Source organism: Scyliorhinus canicula, chromosome 8 (genome assembly GCF_902713615.1).
Source record: "Scyliorhinus canicula chromosome 8, sScyCan1.1, whole genome shotgun sequence".
NCBI classification, from domain to species: domain Eukaryota; kingdom Metazoa; phylum Chordata; class Chondrichthyes; order Carcharhiniformes; family Scyliorhinidae; genus Scyliorhinus; species Scyliorhinus canicula.
This window is the reverse complement of record NC_052153.1, coordinates 93,153,600-93,173,020: the sequence shown is the minus strand read 5'-3', so window position 1 is coordinate 93,173,020 and position 19,421 is coordinate 93,153,600. Positions and strand designations below refer to the sequence as shown.

The following is a 19,421-nucleotide window of genomic DNA, read 5'->3' as shown; positions in this document are numbered from 1 at the left end:
CCCAGAACCCCGGAACCCGCCCACGGCGCCAATCCCGCCAGTCAGGTAGGTGGTTTAAACCACGCTGGCGGGAGAGGGCCCGTCAGCGGCGGGACTTCGGCCCGCAGCGGGGGGCCCACCGACCGGCGCGGGGGCCCACCGACCGGCGCGATTCCTGCCCCCGCCGAATCTCGGGACGTGGGGAATTCGGGACACGGCGGGGGCAGGATTGACGCCGGCCCTGGGCGATTCTTCGACCCCCCGGGGGGTGGAGAATCCTGCCCTTTGTCTGGTGTTGTATCTTCACCAGGTTGGGATCGCATTTTCAGGTTCCCTTGATGATCATTTTTGCATGTTCTTCCACACAGCTCATTGAACCGGGGTTGTTCATCTGGCTTTTGGTGATGCAGGAGTTAAAAATATGCAACACCATGAAGTTATATCTTACTTTTAGCATGCCACACCCGATATAGGTTTTTCATACTGTAAGTATAAGAACTGGTCTTCACAAGGACAGGATCTGGAGGAAGATGCTCTCTGCTCTCAGTTACAGAAGAGTTCTAAAGAGTTGTAAAGTTAAAAGCAGGTAGAATCATTAGACCGTGGCATTATCCCAGGCCAGGCAAATAAATGCACAACAGGAAGTAATGCTCGCAGCTGCAAGATACTATGCACTGGCACTGCACAAGAAGTCAAATCAAATATAATCTTCAGATCATCTGCATCGCTGTTTTTTTCCAAACGACAGCCAGAATCAAGTGTTGTCTTTATTTTGAATATTACCGTGGGAGTACAGGTTGTTTACAGATAATATTGCATCAGTCAGCGTTTAAGTATTTGGTTAGCCTCTCCAGATTCCTCAGATTTCACTTTGTCACCCTCACACCTGTTTGATTTGGGGGTTAAATTAGATAAGCTCACATGATGACCCCTATTAAATTCTCATTGGAGATAACCACAAGAGAAACTATACCTGACAACACCCACAGGGAACACAATGATAGCTGTAGAGCTAGTCTTCAAGTAAAGCAACGAGTAAGAGATAATTGGGCCACAGCACCAGGTGCAATTAAATCACTATTTTAAATTCTAATATGTACTTTATATATAATAGCATGTACTTTAATATATTTAAACAGCAAAAAGTACAACAATTTAAGAAGCGGACTTGGAAACAAGTGCAAAAATGTCATTGATGAATAGGTTGGGGAGCTTGAAGATGCAAAGCAGAGATGATACAGCACCCAAGTTGGCAATGACATAGGCAATAACGAATATAATTATGGAGATAAGAATTTACAATCGCAAAGTTGACAGGAAGTGCATGATTAAATCTTTTGCATTTAGAGATTAACAAATCAGGTTTCAACAAGTCAGATTTCCAGTTTAAATCTTACCTAATGATTCAAAAGACTTCTCTGCTCGGATATATCCAACAATAACTATGCTGAGAATTTCCCCATAAAAATCTTCCTTGAAAGTGTGAATAATGTGTGTTTCCTGAAAGAACAAGAGGTAACAGCATTTGAAAATCAATGTCAGTCAATAACTAAATACTAATCATCTTAAAGATTATTTCATAATTTCGAAATTTGACCAGAAAAATACAGATAGTACAGCTAACATCTAATTTATCCCCATTCATCTTAATAGCGGTTTTTAATTTGTTCTGTTGTGATTTAAGGTGGTTATTTCGCAACATGAATCCAATCTCATGGTAGAACTAAAGTGGGAATAAAGCTCAGAACCACGATGCGAAAGGATTTACTCAATTAGTGTGCTTCAGAGTCTTTGAATCTTCATTATTCCTTAATAATTTGTTCATTTGAGAATGTCTACTACATTCTAAACTATTAATGACTTGATTAAGAGAAGTAGCTGCTCATACTGTATCCGGGGGGGGGGGGGGGGGGTGGTTACCCAAAGGATGCAGGCACCCACCCCTAACCCCCCCAGCCAGAGGTTCTCAGATAAGGATAGTACAGCAAACACCTTGGAAATTCAAATTTCCGATGGCCTTAGGCTGGAAACCATCCGATGTTTGCAATGGTTTCAGCCATCATACAGCAATAGTTACCATAAACAAAATGAGAATTAAAACTACTTCTAGGTAACTTTGCACCTTTAAATGTACCAGGTTTACGGCAGCTGGTGCAGGAAAACAGGGGTGTGGTTTACTTACCTTCAACTGAGCTGCCCTCGACTGTCGGCTTTGGGAACCCACTGCACTACTTATATTTCACTTGGCCTGAGTTAGAATGTTGGGTGAGATAGAAGTGGCTTTATTTTAAGATAAGAAACCAGAAGCAAAGTGGCAATCCGACTTAATTGCAGTCCACCGCAAGTTACAGGTCAAAGTTAATGTTTCACGTCAATTATCTTTTTGTCAGAACTGGAAAAAGTGAGAGAGTTAATAGTTTATAAGCAAATACAGAAGCAGGGATAGAAGGGGCTGGTAGGAAAAAGGTCTATGATGGGGTAGAAAGCAGAAGTGATTGAATAAGGTGGCATGGTGGCACAGTGGTTAGCACTGCTGTCTCAAGGCGACAAGGGCACGGGTTCGATCCCGGGTCATTGTTCGTGTGGAGTTTTCACATTCTCCCATGTCTGCGTGGTTCTCACTCCCACAACCCGATGTGCAGGGTAGGTACATTGGCCACGCTCAATTGCCCCTTAATTGGAAAAATGTTTAAAAAAAGAGCGATTGATTGAAAAAAGTGGTAAATGGAACAAGGGGGAAAAACAAAAGCTGTAATTAGCAACAGCAGAACAATTATCAGCACTGCCTTAAATATATGGGAGCACTGGTTGTGTTCTACAACTGTTAAAATCAACTTAAGTCTGGAAAAGACGTAAAGTGCAGAACTGAAAGTTGAGGTTCACTGGAATAAATGCAGGAAGCGAAGGCGAGAGATCAGCAAGAGTGGTTGGAGAACTGAAGTAGCAATAGCTCAGGGTCATTCTAGCAGACTGAAGGGAGATGTCCTGCAAAATCATGCAATCTACATTTGGTATGCCCAATATAGAAGAAACCACATTGTGAACAATAAATACAATATGCTAAATAAAAGTACAAGTACATTGTTTTTTGCAACTGAAAGAAGCATTTGGGGTCCCAGATGGTGGGAAAGGAGGAGGTAAATAGGCAGGTGTTGTAGTTCTTATGCTTTAATGGAAGGATGATGAGACCACATTGGAGTATTGTATGCAGCATTTGTCTCCTTAGAAAAGGATTCAGAGAAAGCTTACTAGGCTAATAACTGGAATGGGCGGGTTGCCTTTTGAGGAAAGTTTAGACAGACTGGGCTTGTATTCACAAGAGTTTAGAAGAGTAAGATGGTACTTAATTGAATAGAAGATCCCAGCGGTCTTAACAAAGTGAATGTGAAGAGGATATTTCCTCTTGTGGGCAAATCTAGACCTAGGAGTCACTGTTTAAAAATAAGGGGCTGCCCATTTAAGACAGATGAAGAGAAATCCTTTCATGTGGGATCTCGAGTCTTTGGAACTCTCTTCCTCAAAACGTAGTGGAAACAGAATCTTTGAATGTTTTAATAATAATCTTTATTAGTGTCACAAGTAGGCTTACATTAACTCTGCAATGGGATAGAGGTAGATTATTGATAAGCAAGGGGGTGCAAGGTTATGGGTGTCGGTGGGAATGTGCAGTTGAGGGTACAATCAGTTTAGCCACAATCTTATTGAATAGTAGAGCAGGCTCAAGGGGCTGAGTGGCCGAAATCTGCTCCTAATTCAAATATTCATTTGCCGTGGTAAGGAGAACGGGTTCAGGTGTATTGGAAGAGTGGACCAGGGAGAGTTGCATTACCACCCCATTTTGCATTATATCATTCTCCCTTTTGTCAATCAATGAATCCTGCCCTGCACCCCATCATATACATTTTCTTTTGGTCATTCCTCCCCCACCGCCTTTTTTCCTGGCCTTTGTTCTTGATTGGGAATTGGATAGCAAAGCGGAGTTGAGGTTGGGGATCAGCCATGATTTTATTAAATGGCTCAAAGGGCTGAACGGCCCATTCATCTCCTATTTCTAATATTTTTATAATTCTGGCCACCTCTCATGTACTTTTTCTCTCCCCCATCCCACAATTGACAACTAGGCATCATGCTCTTGAATTCCCTCCTGCCTCTCCACCTCCTTCATCTCTTTTGACGGTCTCCTTAAAACCCAAAGTTTGACCAGCTTTTTACTATCTCCTTCCTTCTCCCGCTGTCTCTGAAATGCTTAGGGATGTTTCTTTGCATTTGTAAAGAAATGTATTGTTGTAGGAGCCCTTTTGATTGATGCTACTGAAAGGCAGTCATCAGAGTCTACCTAGAATGTTACTACAAAGTTTTCCTTTAATCTACACATATCTCAGTTTGTGAACTAATTGTTTTCTTTAATATTAATGATCTTTCGCATTGGGACATGAATATTGTTTGAACATTTGCCAGGTTGAAGATTACAAAATAGATAAAAGTTGAGGAAGTCAATTTTCAACCTTCATAATTCATCCACCCGAAACAAAAACATTCATCCCATTACAGACTCCAATGTGTTTCTTAAATAACTAAAGATTTTTGCTTCCACTAATCAATGCGGAATTCTATACCACGTTGGTCATACTGGGTTGGATTCTCCGATTCTGGGACAATGTCCCCATGCCGGTGGTCTGGCACAAAACGGCCACCGATTCCCCGTTTTGCTGGGGACTAGCAGGCAAGCAGCGTAGAGCACCTGGCTCTAGCTGCCGATACGCCAAGAATTGCTGGGTCCGTGGCCGCGCAGGCGCACAGCAACTGCCCGCAGCTGCCGTGTCCGCAAAATAGTACCTCCCCGCTTTGGCCGGCTCGCGCGCCCCAGATCACACACCCTCCCCCTCCCACAGTGCCCCTAGCCCCGAATAAGGTCCCCCCTTCCTGTGGATCGGCCCTCCCCCAACTGTGACGGTGCTGGACGGAGTCCGCAGCCGCCTCGTTGAGTTCCCGACCATGAGAGACCCACACTCTCAGGTACTCGGCCAGTAGGGGCGGAGCATTGGGAGGTGGACCTCAGGCAATGTTCTGAGGCCGTCGATACGTGGCGCACCGTACTTTCAGAGTTCACCTCTTTGGAGGGGGCGGAGCAAAGCGAAAGCAGACCCACCCCGATTCTATCATAAAGTTGGATTTTCCAGCTGTTCGTCGAACACGATTTCGGCGTTGGCGACTGGAGAATTCAGCCCACTGTCTCACTATCAAACCTGTGTCCCTACAAGATCCTTTCTTAGCCGATTCTCTGCTATGGAACTAAATTTCCACAGTATTTCTTTGGGATAAGGGTTAGCATCACTGCTCTTATCTGTACTACCTCTGGGATTGAATGTCCCCTTGTGCGTCACTAACTAAAACTAAACACAGTACTCAAGAGTACGGTCTGATCAAGTAGTCGTTTTAATGCTAGCTGTGACTCAGTTAGTGTCAGAAGGTTGTAGGTTCATGTTTCACTCCAGGACTTGAGCTCAGAAATCAAGGCTGACACTCCAGTGAGTACCAAGGGAGTACTCACTGGGGGGAGATGCTGTCAGCTGAATGGGGTGTTAAATTGAGGTCCTGTCTGCCCTCTAAGGTAGATATAAAAATCCAACGGCACTATCTCGAAGAAGAGCAGAGAGTTAATACCAGTTTCCTCGCCAATCAACATCACAAAAGCAGATTATAGACATTATCAAATTGCTGTTTGAGGGGGTTCTGTGCATAAATTGGGTGCCATGTTTCCTAATTTACAACATTGACTGCACTTCAGAAGTACTTAATTGGCTAAAAAATGCTTTGAGACTTGGTGATCATAAAAGGCATCATAATTAAAAGTGAAAGTCTTTCTTGTATAATTAGCATTTAAAATGCTGACCAGTTTATAAATTAGAAACAGGATCTTCAACAACTCATCAGAAATGTCCCCACTTCCCCATATCATGCTCCAGAAATAAGTACTTCCTAGCCTTTATCTAAAACTTAACTTTGAAATAATTTTTATAACACTTCATGTCAATCTTTTAACAGTCTTTTTGGACACATGGACACATTAAGTACAGCAGAAATTAATCTCATTAAGGTTGGTCTGGATGACCTTTCAAATGAACCATGCTTTATAGACTGACAGCTTGAGCTGCTGAAAGAATCTCTGGAGTCAAAGAGGACAAAGAGTTGGAGACAAAAATGGGCTTTCAGCTTGGATGACTTTAAGGACATGTATTCAGCTTGTTTAGAAACTATGGCACAAGTTCTCAATATTAAAAAATGTATCGGCCATTTCATGAACTTTTATAAAAGTGCCTTTTACTTTGTAGTATCTGCAAAATATTGTAGCAACTTCCAGTTGCAAAAATTAGCTTGGCAAATTGCATTCAAATGGACTAAAAATGTAACAGGATTCCTAGTTAATACTAGTACACATTTAAACTCGATACTGAAAACTGTTTGATAGATAAACTGTAGTTTTAAAGTTTAACCTTATAAAACAAATCTGATGACTCCTTTCACAGAATGATACATAGCTCAATCTTAAGAGAGAGCAATATTCAGCTCAGTTCTGATGCCTCCCAAAGAAAACAGCTTGCTGACAATCACCATCTCCCCTCATCTAAGAAAAATATCTACCTGACTAGGCACTGGGAAGGGCGTCATTTATGGGTCAACACATCACAGCAAAATCTGAATTACTGGGGAAACGAAAAAAGGCAGATATCTGTATATACACTTTTACGAATAGAAAATGCTGGAAAATCTCAGCAAGTCTGGCAGCATCTGTAGGGAGAGAAAAGAGCTAACGTTTCGAGTCCGATGACTCTTTGTCAAAGCTTACAGAGAAAGTGGGAAATATTTATACTGTGGAGTGAGAATGAAAAATGAGTCATAGCCACAGAAACCCAGGGAAACCAGGTGTTAATGGCCACAGATACCAAGGGTAAAGTGTGTTAATGGCAGTCCCCAAAGAGGACAAAAGATGTGAAAGGTCAAACAGCAGGGAAACTAACATCAGAGGTTGAACTGTAGGTGTGTGTGTGTGTGTGTGTGTGTGGGGGGGGGGGGGGGGGGGGGGGGGCAGGGGTAAGCAAAGAGGAGAAAGGTGCAGGAAAGATGGATAAGATTGGGGGGGGGGGGGAGACTTAAATGTATATGAAGAAAGAAAGAAATGGCAAAAGACAGTTAAAATAAAATGAAAAAAAATGAGTCGAGGTGGTTCATCCCTTTCTCTCAACTCCTTCGCCTCCGTCGTATTTGTTCCGACGATGCCACTTTCCAAAATGGTGCTTTGAAAATGTGTTCCTTCTTCCTCAACCGGTGATTTCCCACCTACAGTTGTGGACAGGGCCCTCAACAGTGTGCGGTCCATCTCCCGCGCCACTACCCTCACCCCCTCCACTCCCTCCCAGAACAAGGATAGAGTCCCCCTCGTTCTCACATTTCATCCTACCAGCCTCCGTATTCAAAGCATAATCATCTGCCATTTTTGCCAACTCCAGCGTGATGTCACCACCAAACACATCTTCCCTTCACTCCCTCTGTCAGCATTCCACAGAGACCGTTCCCTCTGAGACAATCTAGTCCACTCCTCCACCATACCCAGTACCTCTCCCATCACTCATGGCACCTTCCCATGCAATCGTAGAAGGTGTAAGACCTGCCCCTTTACCTCTTCCATGCTTAACATTGCAGGCCCATAACACTCATTACAGGTTAAGCAGCGTTTCACTTGCATCTCTTCCAATTTGATCTTGTGCATTCGATGCTCCCAACGTGGTCTCCTCTATATCGGAGAGACCAAACGCAGACTGGGTGATCGCTTTGCTGAGCATCTTCGGTCTGTGCACATTCAGGATCCTGACCTTCCTGTTGCTTGCCATTTTAACACAAGGCCCTGCTCCCATGCCCACATATCTGGTCTTGGCCTGCTGCATAGTTCCAGTGAAGCACAACGCAAACTGGAGGAACATCATCTAATTTTCCAATTAGGCACGTAACAGCCTTCCGGCTTGAACATCGAATTCAACAACTTCAGATTATCAGCCCCACCTCGACCCATTTGTTTTCATTTCATTTTAACTGTCTTTTACCATTTCTTTCTTTCTTAATATACATTTAATTTCCCCCCCCCCCCCCAATCTTATCCACCTTTCCTGCACCTTTCTCCTCTTCGCTTCCCCCTTCCCCCACACCTATAGTTCATCCTCTGATGTTAGTTCCCTGCTGTTTGACCTTTCACATCTTTTGTCCTCTTTGGGGACTGCCATTAACGCTCTTTCCCCTTGGTATCTGTGGCCATTAGCACCCGGTTTCCCTGGGTTTCTGTGGCTATGACTCATCTTTCATTCTCACTCCACAGTATAAAAATTTCCCACTTTCTCTGTCTGTTAGCTTTGACAAAGAGTCATCAGACTCGAAACGTTAGCTCTTTTCTCTCCCTACAGATGCTGCGAGACTTGCTGAGATTTTCCAGCATTTTCTCTTTCGTTTCAGATTCCAGCATGCGCAGTAATTTGCTTTTCTACACTTTTACTGCTGAAATTAACATGAGCCTTCAACCAAGTCAATAATAGAGGTTTTAAACCAGTACTTCACCATAAAGAAAAAATTACCATAGATTTTTTTGTATTTTTATAGTATGGATTCCAACCAATGCTCATGACCATTTTGTGTACATCTCCATGACCAACGCAGGCCCAGCCATAGTATATACCAGTTGTGATGTCTCCTGGCAGGTTGTCCACAACACTGTCTGGGAAGTTCGCTGTGGAGTTAAACAAAGGACAGGTAAAATTTTCCTTTAAATATGCTTATCATGCATTTTTAAACTTTGAGCATTTGTGGACTGTATATTAAGTACTGAGAAGGAAGATAAATCATTAGCTTTAACAGGAGGGATTAGGTCAATCATATAAACCAAAAGCCCTCTGTAGATCAGAGATGAAACCCTCAATGGCACTGGACTCCAGCACATGGCTTTTTGCAGCACTTAAAAGCATCCGATGGGGTATATCAGAATATAATTGCAGTCACTAGCCACTGAACAGTTATTCATCCAAAAGTCAAGAATTAGGAGCAAGATAGACCATTTGGCCCTTTGAGGTTGCGCCACCATTTGATAAGATTATGGTCGATCTGATGGTGGTCTCAACACTTTCTTATCCGCCGTCCATTACCTGCAATTTACTTGTCAATCAAAAGTCTATTTAACTCTACCTTGAGTATATTCAATGACCCAGATTCCATTGCTTCCCGGGGAAGCCATTTTCAGCAACTAATGACCTTTGGAGAGAAAAAAATCCTCTAAATCCCAGTCTTAAATGGGAGATCCCCAATTGCTTTTCTATTCTTTCTGCCAAAGTGGGCAACTTCACATTTTCCACATTGTACTCCAATTACCAAATTGTTGTCGACACACTTAACCCTTTGTAGTTTACTTATGTCCACTTGACAACTTAACTTTCCTACCTATCTTTATGTCATCAGCAAATTTAGAATCATAGAATCATCGAATCCCTACAGTGCAGAAGGAGGCCATTAGCTACCATACGTTCACTTCTTCATCCAAGTAATTGATACGGATTGTAAATAGTTGAGGCCCCTGCACTGAACCCTGTACCACTCCACATGCAACAGCCTGCCAACCCAAATATGACCATTTTATCCCTACCCTCTGCTACCCGATTGGCACTAGCTAACCAATCCTCCATTAATGCTAAAAGTTACCATCTACACCACGAGTTCTTATTTTGCATAGTAACATTTGATATGGTTTAATCAAATGCCTTTTGGAAATCCAAGTACACCACATCTACAGTTACATTGCCTGTTACTTCCTAAAATAACTCTGTCTTTTAAACACCATTTCCTTTTACAAAACCATATCAATTCTGCCTGGCTACATTATGATTTTCTAAATATCCTGCTTTTGTAGCTGAAAAATAATTATCGCAATTTCCCTAAGATAGACGTTAAGACTAACTGGCCTATTGTTTTCTGCTTTAGTCTCCCTCTTTTATTGAATAGAGGTATTACATTTGTGATTTTCCAATCCACTGGGATCTTTTCAGAATCTAGGAGATTCAGGATGATCACAACAAATGCATCTACTATCTCTGCAGGCACTTATTTTAAGATCCTAGAAGACAAGCAAACAGGTCCAGTAGACTTGTCAGCCTTTAGTTCTAATAGTTTTCCCAGTATCTTTCCCCCAGTGACTGTTCCTCCCTCCCTTTTACATCTTGATTTTCAAGTATTCTTGGAATTCTGTGTGTCTTCCATCAGAATTCAGACACAAAATACCTATTCAACGTTTCTTCCATTTCCGTGTTTCCCATTATTAATTCACCAGTTTCAACCTCGAATAAATCAACAATCATTTCACCTGATTTCCTTTTTAAATACTTGCAGAAACTGTTAATTTACTTTTATAATTCTAGCTAGCTTTCTTTCATACTCTAATATCACCCTCTTTATTATTTAGGTCATTATTTACTGGTTTCTAATATTTTGCCCATCTTCTAACCTACCATCAAAACTTTGAAGTATTGTAAGCCTTGTCTTTCAATTTGAAACTATCATTAACACCCTCAGTAAACTATGGATGGTGCATCCTTCTCAGGGTCTTTCTTTCCCATTGGAATATATCTTTGATGAGAGTGATCTCCCTATATGTCTGCCACTGTTTCTCTACTGCCATTTCTTTTAACCTATTTTCCCAGTTTACTTTAGCCAACTCTGCCCAAATAAACTTAAAAAAGGCAATTACAGGGGTAAAATACTAGTCTTGGATCCACACTTCTCACCCTCAAATTTAATGCAAAATTCTATAATGTTATGATCACAATGTGGATTGGGATTGAGTGCAATTCCACCAGCACTTGAAGAATGCAAAATTTGCCCAACCATCAAGCAATGAAACTGTAATTATCACTGCTCAAATAAAGTTTACAGAATTACCATTCTTATACTGCTTTTAAAGCAGAAATATCACAGGAGGTAATGTACACCTAGATGGCATTGCCTTATTTCCACCTGAGCTGTGTAACAGTTGGTCACAACTGCCCTTTTCTTTGAAATGCAGAATGGGACTTCATATGAACAAGTACAAAATATATGGATTACCAATGTTTTAGAAATTGGCTCATTGTTTTTGCACATTGTGGCACGCACCTGAATATAAAAGGTCATTGGATAATTATCTGAAAAGGAGAAATGTGCAGGGTTACAGAGAAGTAGAATGGCACTAGATGAAATGCTCTTCCAGAGAGTCGGCACAAACATGATGGTTGAAATGTTCTCCTAATGCTGTAACCATTCCATGATCCCATGAAAACTGCAATCAGACCATCACTTACCATTGATCAGCAACAAACTAGGAAAGCCAAATTAAAATGGTATGATGATACAACAAACATTATGTCAAATTTATATAAATGCCATTAAACTCAAAATATTTGAGAACAATTCTCACAAAGTAGTTGTCGGTCTCTGGAATCTTGTTAGGCCTTAATGATAGCAATTTTTAAGAATTATTAGCATTAGGTAGTCTCAGAGTGACCCTGAAAACAATGACTATTGTCAGTTAAGTTGAACCAACTTAGTTGGTACTAACCAACTCATGGAGCTCAGCAATACTCAGTAAATGAATTACAGTCAATGCAGCATTGGTACTGGCAGACTGGGAAGAACTGGTCAAGACTAATTAGCAAAGTGGAAACATTTTTAGATCTTGCCTGAAATCTATGGAGCTGAAACCACCTGGTTATAGACTAGAAAGCACAACTAAATATCATGTCCACATATGATGCATCTTTACTTTGTTTTTAAAAACAACAAAAAACGTTAAATGATTTAAAGACCCTTGTACACATGCCAGAAGCATGTGAGATGTTTTTGTGCTCACAACACTATTATGTTCCTCTCTAATGATAAGAGAAATGTATCATGAGATACTAAGTTGGAGCTGTGCCTGGTTCAGGCCACAAAGTACAATTTTTAAGTACATAATGAGTTATGAAAGCGTTTAAAGACTCTTCATGCATGATATAATCCTGGTTTCATTAAAAAAAATAGAGTAGAAAAATGGGTTATCTGGCTCCTTTGCCAATTAAAATAAGTTAAATTGCTGAAGGGTGTTATATATTCCAAGTGATGTCCGTTATTTATTTACACTTTATTAATGGTAGAACAAACATTTTAAGTGCAATACAAAAAAAAGGTGCAACGGAGGAGCAGCAAAGATAAAACATACAAGCTTGGATAATGATATTAATAATAAAAGAAAAAAATTGAATTTATATAGCACCTTTCAAGATCTCACGATGTCCCAAAGTGTTACACAGCAAAGGCAATATAGTCACTGCTATAACATAGGGAAATGTGGCAACCAATTTGCATACATAGCAAGGTCCTTCAAACAGCAATTAATAAATAACTACCTATCTTAGTAACGTTGTTAAAGAATAAATATTGACCAGGACACCAGAGACACTTTTGTTTTCTTAAATGGTGCAATGTGATATTTGATGCCTGTCTGAAAGGGAAGACAGAATTTAGCTTTAACATCTCATCTCAAAAACTGTAGCTCCACTCAGTACTGCACTGAAGTGGCAGCCTAGATTGCCCATAACCCCCTGGTTCCCCAGAGTCGGATTTGGCGGAGCCCCAAAGATGCAGTGGACAATACCTTTGGGAGGTTTCCAGGTAAAGATCTATGCAGCAATTGCCCAGAAGTGCTAACTTCCCCTGGCAATTGCATTTTGCTGGGAACCATTTGACAAAGCAATTTAAAATTGATAACTTTGGATGAATCGACCAGTGTTACACTAATAATTACTCTTGAGTTTGAAGAAATAAAGCACTTCTAACAGCAGCATTACTATTTCTAACAACCATACCCAACCCCATACGGGACACCCCACACAATTTGGACCTCACCGACATTGCCAAAACCCCTGATCCCCAGCTGCCTGGGACTCTTCCGCCACCCCCCCCCCCCCCTGAAGCCTGACCTCCCCCACCCCTCAACATGATATCCTACCTGACAACCTCCATGACCCCCCCCCCCCCCCCCCCGCCCCATCATCCCCAACGCCCTCACTGGCTCCCTTCCCTACCACCACCAACGCCATCTCCCCTACCTCCCCCCCAACCACCAATCCCCTCCTCTGATCCCCGCTCCCCCTACCCGACTCTCACACCCCTACCCAACATCCACCTACCCCCAACTCCCACTACTCTCTTCCCTCCCCCTACCTGACCCCCACTCCCCTACCTGACCTTCGTACATCACCCTCTACTCAACATCCACCCACCCCCTTTCCTCCCTCCCGACCTCTCCTTTCTTGTCCCCCCACTCCCTACCAGTTCCTCACATCCCCACCCAACATCCGTCCACACCCATCACCCCCTACCGGACCCTCCCTCCCCCAATCCTACCTCAAATTGTGGAAGATAACACAATAACACTTTAGAAATAATACAGGAGCAGAGTGACTTAGGAGATCCAATATACAAATCTTCAAAAAAATGAGGGGTCAAGTTGATAAAACTGTAAAAGGAAGTATGTAGGATCTTATGTATCATAATTGGGACTTCTAGTTCTGTTAGAAAAAAAGAAATGTTAAATAACCAAATCATTGGTTAGGATAGCATGTTCAGTGTTGGGAACCATAGCTTAGGAAGAAGCGCAAAGCTATAGAGATTTTGTACCTTATCATGAAATGCTTTGAGCGGCTAGTCATGAGATGGATCACTGCCAGCCTCCCAGAGTCTCGATCCACTGCAGTTTGCCAATCACCGCAACTGGTCCACAGCAGATGCTATCTCCCTGGCTCTACAATCAACACTCAAACACCTCGACAACAGGGTACCTGTGTAAGACAGCTGTTCTTCGACTACAGCTCCGCCTTCAACACCATTATCCCGACAAGACTAATAACCAAACTCCGCAATCTTGGACTTGACCCCTCCATGTATAGCTGGATCCTCAACTGCCTCACCAACAGACAGCAATCTGTCAAGATCCTTCCAGACCCTTCCATCAGGCCGAAGGTACCGAAGTCTGAGGAACAGCTTCTTCCCCACAGCTACAAGACTCCTCAATGATTCCCCCCTCGGACTGATCTGTTCCCTGTAAGAACACTATTCATGATGCCCTATGCTGCTCTTGCTCATGTATTTGCTTTGTTTGGCCCCTTGTTCCGCACTGTAACCAATCACTGTTTGTCGATGTACCATTTGTCAATGTTCTCTGTTTATTATTCTTTTGTCTACAACGCACGTACTGTGTACATTCCCTCGGCCGCAGAAGAATACTTTTCACTGTACTTCGGTATATGTGACAATAAATCAAATCAATCAATCAATCCTTGTGCATTTTCTGCCTCCAGCTGTCCACCATTGCCAGCCCTACCTTCCACTGAAGCTCTAAACTCTGGAATTCCCTCCCTAAATCTCTCTTTCACTCTTCCTTTAAACAAAATCTTCTTCTTTGATTGAGCTTTTAATCAACAGCACTAACACCTCCTTCTTTAATTTGATCCAAGAGGTTTTAGTTCTGCAAGAACTGAGAAACTGATGCTCTATAAATTAGAATGCAAGTACGATAAAAGAACCAACAGAAGAATCAAAAATTAGAAAAGGACTTTGATGTGAAAATAGGGAACTGGTTAGTTAGTCAGAAATCATTAACTTTCAGATCAACAACGGAGGGAGCAGTTATGTGGAAGGGCAAGGGAAAATTGGGCTAATCAATTGTGCCTGGTTTTGAAAAAAATATAATACAATGTAATCTGACGAGAGGCTATTCATTAGACATCATTAAGGTATGTTTATCAAGAAAATAAAAACACAGATTTGGGCAGAGGACATCTGCTATCAATATTTGTGTACCAAGGTAAATTGTCATGCATTTATAAATCAGATCTAAAAATGAGGGGACTGCTGCAGAATGGTAAAAAAAAAACAGCCAATGCATTTAAGTAGCACACTGAACAAAATATATCCCCAAGATCTTCATATGAACATAATCAGACCAAATTAGAGCGGATTAAAACAAAGGAAGATATATTATTACAGCTAACTAAAAGCCTGTTCAAAGAGCTGGGTTTAAGGAAGAAAGGTGGATAGATTTAGGCAGGAAACTCCACTAGCCATTTCAAGACTGAATGTATAGCTGTCAATGGTGGTGCGAAGGAAGCAGGGAATGCATAAGAGACCAGAATTGGAGACACAAAGTTAAGAGTTGCAGAGATAGAGATAGGTGAAATGTTAGTTCAAAGCATAACCTAGATTCCAGATATATTTTGAATGTTGTTGGCCTTGACTCCATTATCATTTAGTAAATTAGAACAAAGCCAAATTGGAGAAAAAAAATCTTACTTAAAGCATCAGGATAGTTGGAGTTGTAGCCATCTGGGGTGGCCACGTCCCGATTCCAAAATGGACACTCGCAAAGAGTACAGGGAAAACTGGACAGTACTAGGAAAACAAGCAGGTGCAAGGTTTGCCTGTGGATTGCAACTTGCAGATCCCAGACAGAACTGATACTACAAGCCATTAGCATAGTAATGAGTTATCTCCGGGGACAAAAGAGAAACATTTAAGCAATCGGTACCAGGCCAGACTCCCCGGCGCCAGTGGAGACTAAAACAAAGGCAGGCCAAAGGTTACCTAGGGCCGGCCCAGTGATCGAGGAACGACCCCTTTATTGGAGAGAATCAATACAAATGATTGGGACATGGTCCAATTAATTGGGGCCAAGTTCAGGAACTGCCCAGAAGGGCGCAAAACTCTTTGGGGTATAAAGAGGAGTCCCCAAAGTTGGATCGCCCTCTTCTTCTTCACCTAGGTCTTGGCTCTCTGCGACGAGAGGCCCGCCAAGCACCAGCCAAGTAAGTCTAAGGTTAACACACGCTACGAGATAGGCGCTCCTAGCTACTATTCTATACCAGTTCGAAGCCAGCAGTACCAGTAGCAGGACAACGGCCATCGTTCCTCTGACTGAGTGGGCGCCCGAAGCTAAGTATAGGCTTTTAGTAGTAGTTGTAGTTTAGTGAGCAGAGTTTGTGCATGAGTAGTAATTGACTGTGTGTGTAAATAAATGTGCATTGATTTCAAACTTACTAACTGGTGTATCGAGTTATTGATCAGTATTCGGGTTTGAACATGGTGGTGATATCAAAACGATATCTGGCGACTCTTGAACAAAGGTAATTAAAACAGAGCAAATTAAGGAAAGCATAAAGAGCAACAGAGTACTGAGAAATAATGCAACTCCTGATTTGGTTAGATATTTGAAAACAAAGTATTGCATATTGTGAACTTGCTTTTTCACAATTCTACTTGGGGGAAAAAAGGGAAGAAAAGCAAGGAAAATGCTTACGACAGCGAAATCAAGTCAAAAGGATAATATTTATTCACAAGGCGAGTACCTTAAAAAGTCAATGCATCCTTTAGACCAGGATTTTGCATACTGTGGGTCGAGACCCCAGATGAGTCACGGGCAGATTCGGGAGGGTCACAGAGCGATCAGTGGCAGAGTTCCCGAATTGAGTGTGCCGGCCACAAACCGGCTTTTAAATTGAGAATGCCAGCCGCGACTAGCTTTTAAATAGAATGATGCAGTCTGCCAGCCAGAAGCAGCAGGTCATGCATCCGGCACGTACAATGACATGCGTGTTTCTGTCACAAAATCAGGAGGAGTGATTCCTCCATTTTCTAGCTGCGAGCAAGCAAAGCAACAGGACTGTGAAGATGGATCGTTTTGAACAAACAACTAACTGAAATCAGGAACAAAGCAATTTAAAGATGATTTATTGAGGCATGGCTTTATTAATTGTGCAAAGCAAATCAGGATGCAAAGCCCAAGTGTGTTACATGCAAGGAAGTACTGGCGAATGAGAGTTTAAAACCCTCAAAACATCAAAGGCATTTGAAGACTACGTTTGAGAACAACCTCTTGATTTTTTCAAAGGATGCAGCAAGAACTTAAATCATTAGCTGAAGTCCTTAGCAGAAATGCAACATTGAATGACAAAGCAAGTGAGATCCTGAGGACGAAGCAGGTTCACCTGCCGCATTAAAGGTAAGCAAAAATGGTCGCGAAGGTCAGCCAGCATGGGTCGCGAAGATCGGCCGGTTGGTAAAAGTGGGTCCCAGGGAAAAAAGTTTGAAAAACGCTACTTTAGACTTCTCTCTGTTCTGACCACCTTCATTAACATTAAATCTGCTAATTTATCTAATTATCTAAGGGCTTTTCTCTTTGGAGCAGAGGAGGATGAGAGGCGACTTAATCGAGGTTTATAAGATGATGAGGGGGATAGATAGAGTGGACGTTCAGAGACTATTTCCTCAGGTGGATGTAGCTGTTACAATGGGGCATAACTACAAGATTCAGGGTGGGAGATATAGGAGGGATATCCGAGGTAGGTTCTTTACTCAGAGTGGTTAGGGTGTGGAATGGACTGCCTGCTGTGATAGTGGAGTCGGACACTTTAGGAACTTTCAAGCGGTTATTGGATAGGCACATGGAGCACACCAGAATGACAGGGAGTGGGATAGCTTGATCTTGGTTTTTGACAATGTTCAGCACAACATTGAGGACCGAAGGGCCTGTTCTGTGCTGTACTGTTCTGCTGTACTGTTCTATAAGGGCAGCACGGTAGCATTGTGGATAGCACAATCGCTTCACAGCTCCAGGGTCCCAGGTTCGATTCCGGCTTGGGTCACTGTCTGTTCCTGAGTCTGCACATCCTCCCCATGAGTGCATGGGTTTCCTCCGGGTGCTCCGGTTTCCTCGCAGTCCAAAGATGTGCAGGTTAGGTGGATTGGCCATGATAAATTACCCTTAGTGACCAAAATGGCCCTGAGTGTTGGGTGGGGTTATGGGGATAGGGTGGAAGTGTTGACCTTAGGTAGGGTGCTCTTTCCAGGAGCCGGTACAGACTCGATGGGCTGAATGGCCTCCTTCTGCACTGTAAATTCTATGAAATTCTATGTTCTAAATACTATACTAATTGTGCAATGCTTTGGGACATCCCAGAATTGCAATATAAATGCATGCACTTCATCTTGTTTTATTTAGCAACACTCCTCACTGTGTGTGAGTATGTGTGTGTGTGTGTGTGTGTGTGTGGGGGGGGGGGGGGGGGGGGGAGATGCGAGAGTGACACAGCAAAAATAAAAATCAACTGCTGCTGGAGGACCATCAACTCAGGGTAAAGCAAAGAATGTCTTCCAGTGTAAAAACAGCTGTCTACAACTTAGTGTTGCCACAATAGTGGGTTACATGTTGAGGGATGAAGTAAAGCTTGGAAAAGCAGCTGCACAGACTCTCAAAGAAGCTTCTGGAGCGCTTGGGCTGAATTGTGACATGAAATGTATATTGTAAACGTAACTTGCAAATGAGTTGCCTCACTAACAAAATGCCACAGGGTGTAATGGAAGAAATTGAAATGCGCTGCAACTTATGCAATGTCAACCTGCTCCGATGCAATCTACTTTTACAAGCTTTAATAATGATGTATATTTTTGAAAAGAGCCAATCAGGATTTTTTTTTTGGGGGGGGGGGGGAGTATTAGAGACAAGGAACTCGTTTTATAGCCGACTGAATGGAGACTGTACCAGAAAACTATCCTGTCACCAGAAACCCCATGGATCAGCCCGAGACCGCACCATTCCCCAGTGACCTCGATGTCTCCGGCCGAATTCCGCCTTTACCTGTGCGGATCCCCAGCTCTCTGCTGCCTCGGCCAAATCCTCGCACCACCTCCCCACGACAGAAATACGGCAAACTCCTCATGGCCCCAGTCCAATCGAACCCCGCTCAGAAGCAGCCAGGGTTAGGGAGAAGCCAAGGGTTGAAAAGCTGACAGTCGCCAATCAGGCTGCCCGCTTCCTCGCCCACCGGTCACTTCACCGAGATCAAACCCACAAACTCTGATAATCGATCACACAATTTCTCAACGGACTACCCTTACAGGAACCGGCGTTTAAAGAACACTCTTTCCGGTTTTTTTAGTGTTTCCTCCTCCTTTTACGTCACGGAAACTGCGGCCCACGGATCCTCCAGTCCAGGAGCGCCAACTGCTGCCTGGAGGACCAAAGTCATCACACCTCCTGCTGCCCGGAGGACCAAAATGATCACACCTCCTGCTGCCTGGAGGTCAAAGTGATCGCACCTCCTGCTGCCCGGAGGATCAAAATGATCACACCTCCTGCTGCCTGGAGGACCAAAGTGATCGCACCTCCTGCTGCCTGGAGGACCAAAGTGATGGCACCTCCTGCTGCCTGGAGGTCAAAGTGATCGCACCTCCTGCTGCCTGGAGGATCAAAATGATCACACCTCCTGCTGCCTGGAGGACCAAAGTGATCGCACCTCCTGCTGCCTGGAGGACTAAAGGGATCACACCTCCTGCTGCCTGGAGGA

General features: G+C 42.9%; 1 protein-coding gene across 1 annotated transcript in view; it reads right to left on the bottom strand.

The window, feature by feature from the left end:
- rfk (riboflavin kinase) overlaps positions 1-19,071 on the bottom strand; it is a 36,614-nt gene extending 17,543 nt beyond the window's left edge. Inside the window, exons 1-3 of the mRNA XM_038804932.1 lie at positions 18,713-19,071; positions 8,601-8,752; positions 1,377-1,479 (exon numbers count right to left, since the gene is read on the bottom strand). Coding sequence (XP_038660860.1) covers positions 1,377-1,479; positions 8,601-8,752; positions 18,713-18,794 — 337 coding nt within the window. The 5' untranslated portion in view covers positions 18,795-19,071. The remainder of the gene's footprint in view (positions 1-1,376; positions 1,480-8,600; positions 8,753-18,712) is intronic.
- Between the last annotated feature and the right edge of the window lie 350 nt (positions 19,072-19,421).